This window comes from Plectropomus leopardus, unplaced genomic scaffold (assembly GCF_008729295.1).
Source record: "Plectropomus leopardus isolate mb unplaced genomic scaffold, YSFRI_Pleo_2.0 unplaced_scaffold26166, whole genome shotgun sequence".
NCBI lineage: Eukaryota > Metazoa > Chordata > Actinopteri > Perciformes > Serranidae > Plectropomus > Plectropomus leopardus.
Window position 1 is genome coordinate 1 of NW_024628453.1, and position 3,469 is coordinate 3,469.

Genomic DNA, 3,469 nt, shown 5'->3' on the forward strand with positions numbered 1-3,469 from the left:
TTACATAAAAGACCTGAAAAAGAAACTTTCCAGTGATTTCTCAGATTAGTGAAAGAAACAAGGATGTGCTTTGTGGTAGTGGGCATGTCATTTTGACAATTTGAAGCAATTAACATGTATTTGTCATGTAAGTGTCAATTACTCACCTGGCTGAGAGGCTTGCAGAAAGTAGGTGCTGGAAGGACAATTTCAAGTTATTACAAAAGCAAACATCCACATTCTTGGATTTGCATTCCATTAATCATAAAAAGCATGTGGTTAAAGACCTTCCTCAGTCACTTGAGGCAAACAGAACAAAGGGACACTTTGGTGTTCATGTAGACATTCTTGTAATCAGCACCAATGCAAAACATTTGTATTCCTGACACTAGATCAATCACTGGTATTGTAGTCTTTTAGCTCATGAGGCATACAAAAATGGAGGGCAAGAATACAATGTATAAGACAGAGAAAAAAAGACATTTAAAAAGTACAAACAAGGGTAATATACAGATAACAATGAAACAAAACACAGTCTTCAAAAGTCTGAAGAGCATTTATAAATTTATGAATAAGTTTTTCTTGAGATCTCATGGTTTTGTGTTATTCTCTGGAAGAGTAAGTCTTTTTTAGATACTCTCCATTACACTGTACTTTTAGTTATTTTTTGAATGTGAAAGATAATGTATTTTTTATGTTTGGGGTAAGGTAATCATACTGTATCTGAAAAGCACATTCTGCAACAGTACTTGGCAGAGCAGTACTTTGTATTGCATCTGAAGACATTATTTAGGATAACAAAAAACTAAATTAATATATTTTGATTATTCAGTGCAGTTTTCAATAAACAATTCTGTATTCTGAATTCTGAAATTTTTATTTGTATCAGCCAGCAGTATGCTGTTATCTTTATATTTCTTTATAGTTAAAACCAATGACATAAAGCAGATGTTATCCATGCTGATGTTAAAGAAGTTGGCAGTACCAAATATTTTGTTTTAAAAACTAATGAAATGTATGTACACTGAGAGTTGGACCAGATTTTTGCTGCTATATAAGACCTCCATATTGGCCTCACAATGGACTTTTTTGTTTAATAATCAACAAAAGGTACTTGAAAATGATATTGCACAATGTATCATTTTTGATACAGTAACTGCATTTCAATCATGTAGTATAAGACACATGGAACAGGCAAAATGAATAATCTATTTAAGAAGTAAAACAAAGGCAAAACATTGTAATTATTCATTTATTCAAATCAATGCTATTAATTACATGTATTATTATGTCTTAATACTATCCCAATAATTATTAAATATCACATTTAAAAAATGGTTACATTACATAAATTGCATCAAAAACTACCACAGATGAAAAAGCTTGAATGATAAGTAAGAAAACATTTGTTGTGGCAAGATTCTGTGTGTATGGTAGCAAAACTTCTGAAGGTAAATACTGCATCATGCTAAATAGTGGATGTAGATTTAGAAACTTAACTTGGAACTCCAAGATGAAGTTGAAAGCAACACAGCAATGTTTTCTTTTCACAGTGTGAATTTGGTATTGTATCCTATACAACAGCACTACAGCATGAGTATGACAAACAGACCACAAAGACAGTGACTGCAAAGAAAAGTAGTTTCTTGGTCTTTATATACCATGAATAAAATATGCAGAGTACTAAAGACAGAACACAAATTCTTTCACAGTAAATACAATACAAAACAGAACAGTATACTTGGATAACAAATAATATGAGTTTATAAAATTCCTTTTTAACATTATTTACAAATGTTACCCCTTACTTCCATAACCTCTATACTTTGAGCTGTGGGTTAATTTTTAGCAATCACTGACCCAAATTCATGAGTGACTCCCCAGAATCTCATCTAAATTTATATCTTTCATCCAATCATCATTCCCAGAGCCAGACTTGAGCAGAGAGTCTATGAAGTCTGAGTCTGTGTTGATCCCTGGAACTGTGTTGTCTCCCTCTGGGAGGAAGTCAAAGGTCAGACGGTTGGCCCGGTTATTCTGGAAGCTGTTGGAGCTCTGACTGGACTCTGCAAAGTTGCCTGCTGGTACCCTCTGCTCAGGAGAGGCCTGGTTCAGGTTTCCCACTGCTGATGGAGATCCCATCATCGGCTGGCTTGGTCTTGGTCCTGTGTCTCTTATCGAAGGGTTAATGGGGAGCATCCCAATGTCTGGCGCTACCTGGTTGGGAGGGCCAATGTGCCTCTGTTGGTACGGATGGTTTGGCATATCCAGCTGTGCACCCTGAGACTGTAGTGGATTGGGGAGCCGTCTAATACCAAGTCCAGTTGTCATTTGCTTGTTGGCCGAGCCCCAACCCATGTTTATGTTTTTCATCAAGCCTCCGAGACCCTGTCCTGGTACCCCTGAGGAATGCAGGTCAGCTGTTGTTCTCGGGTGTTGTACACCTGCTACAGTGTTCATCCCAAAAGAATTTCCATGCGTGTTTGGCCCCAGGAACCTCGCTTTACTTTGATTCAGTCCAATTCGATTCTGAATGTTGTGCTGCTGGAATTGGCTGATGCAAGAACTCTGACGAATATCAGTCCCGATACCAAATCTGCGGTCTGAGGGTGAAGGACTCATCTTTGAACCACTTGGGAGGTGACAAGACATAGACTGTAGGTCGTTCTCAGGACCATTGCTGGAAGACTGGGTGGAGCTTTGACCTTGAGTAATACCATGAAAACTGGTTACAATTAAAGTCATTTGTCAGCATTTAAAGCATTTCTGATGTATCAGACCCCTACAGTACCTGTGAAGATGTTTCCTTGCTGAACTCCCACCATACTTCTCGACTGCTTGTAATCGGGTGGCGGTCTTGTGAGATGGCGATTGAACTGATCATGTGCATTGTCTTTGTCCTGAAAAGTAAAGTTAAATTTGTGAACATGGATTAATTAATTATACATTTCTCACAAAATCTGAAAAGCTAATTAACTGTTGAAATATTTATGATGAAAGGTGTTTCTTACTGAATTGCTGATGGTGTGCTGTTGTTGACTGATCTGTCTCTGTATGGCTTGAGCTTTGACTGGGCCTTTTTGCTGGTTGTTAGGTGCTGGGGGTCGTGGCTGCGACTGGGCTGACATGACCCCTAAGCTTCCATTGGTCGGCAGCCTCGGACCAGGAGGAACACCCTTAAAAAAAGCATATGATGCTTTAATCTACGTCTTACTGGACTGAAATTATTCAAATTAGGGATTTCGTGATCTGATCAGAATCGGGCCCAATCAACACATTTTAATTGATCAGGATCGCTTATTTTGAGCATGCTCTCCACCCAGTCCTTTGTTTGAGCATGATTTGCTGCAGATATTCAGGCTTCACTGTAATGCTGCTACTTCAATATGTAGAAACTGACTGTTTTCCCATGTTCAACTTAAGCTGCTAAACCACTTTAAGTGACACATTCAAGTGAAGTTTTATGTTGTAATAAGCAGAATTGTGACTT

At 37.9% G+C, this 3,469-nt stretch overlaps 1 protein-coding gene across 1 annotated transcript; it reads right to left on the bottom strand.

Annotated features, from left to right (window-relative positions):
* Positions 1-1,270: 1,270 nt before the first annotated feature.
* On the bottom strand, positions 1,271-3,410 carry LOC121966871 (mastermind-like protein 2). The gene is made up of 3 exons (XM_042516943.1): positions 2,991-3,410; positions 2,771-2,879; positions 1,271-2,684 (listed from the first exon to the last, which is right to left on the bottom strand). The coding sequence occupies exons 1-3, from the start codon at positions 3,105-3,107 to the stop codon at positions 1,846-1,848; spliced, it is 1,065 nt and encodes a 354-aa protein (XP_042372877.1). The 5' UTR covers positions 3,108-3,410; the 3' UTR covers positions 1,271-1,845.
* Positions 3,411-3,469: the final 59 nt, after the last annotated feature.

What these genes read in the sequence shown, in the direction of transcription:
- LOC121966871 (XM_042516943.1), bottom strand. Translation starts at nt 3,107, where the DNA reads ATGTCAGCCCAGTCGCAGCCACGACCCCCAGCACCTAACAACCAGCAA. An exon ending in AGCACACCATCAGCAATTCA is followed by an intron (nt 2,880 to 2,990) that starts GTAAGAAACACC and finishes TTTACTTTTCAG; the next exon opens with GACAAAGACAATGCACATGA. An exon ending in GCAAGGAAACATCTTCACAG is followed by an intron (nt 2,685 to 2,770) that starts GTACTGTAGGGG and finishes GTATTACTCAAG; the next exon opens with GTCAAAGCTCCACCCAGTCT.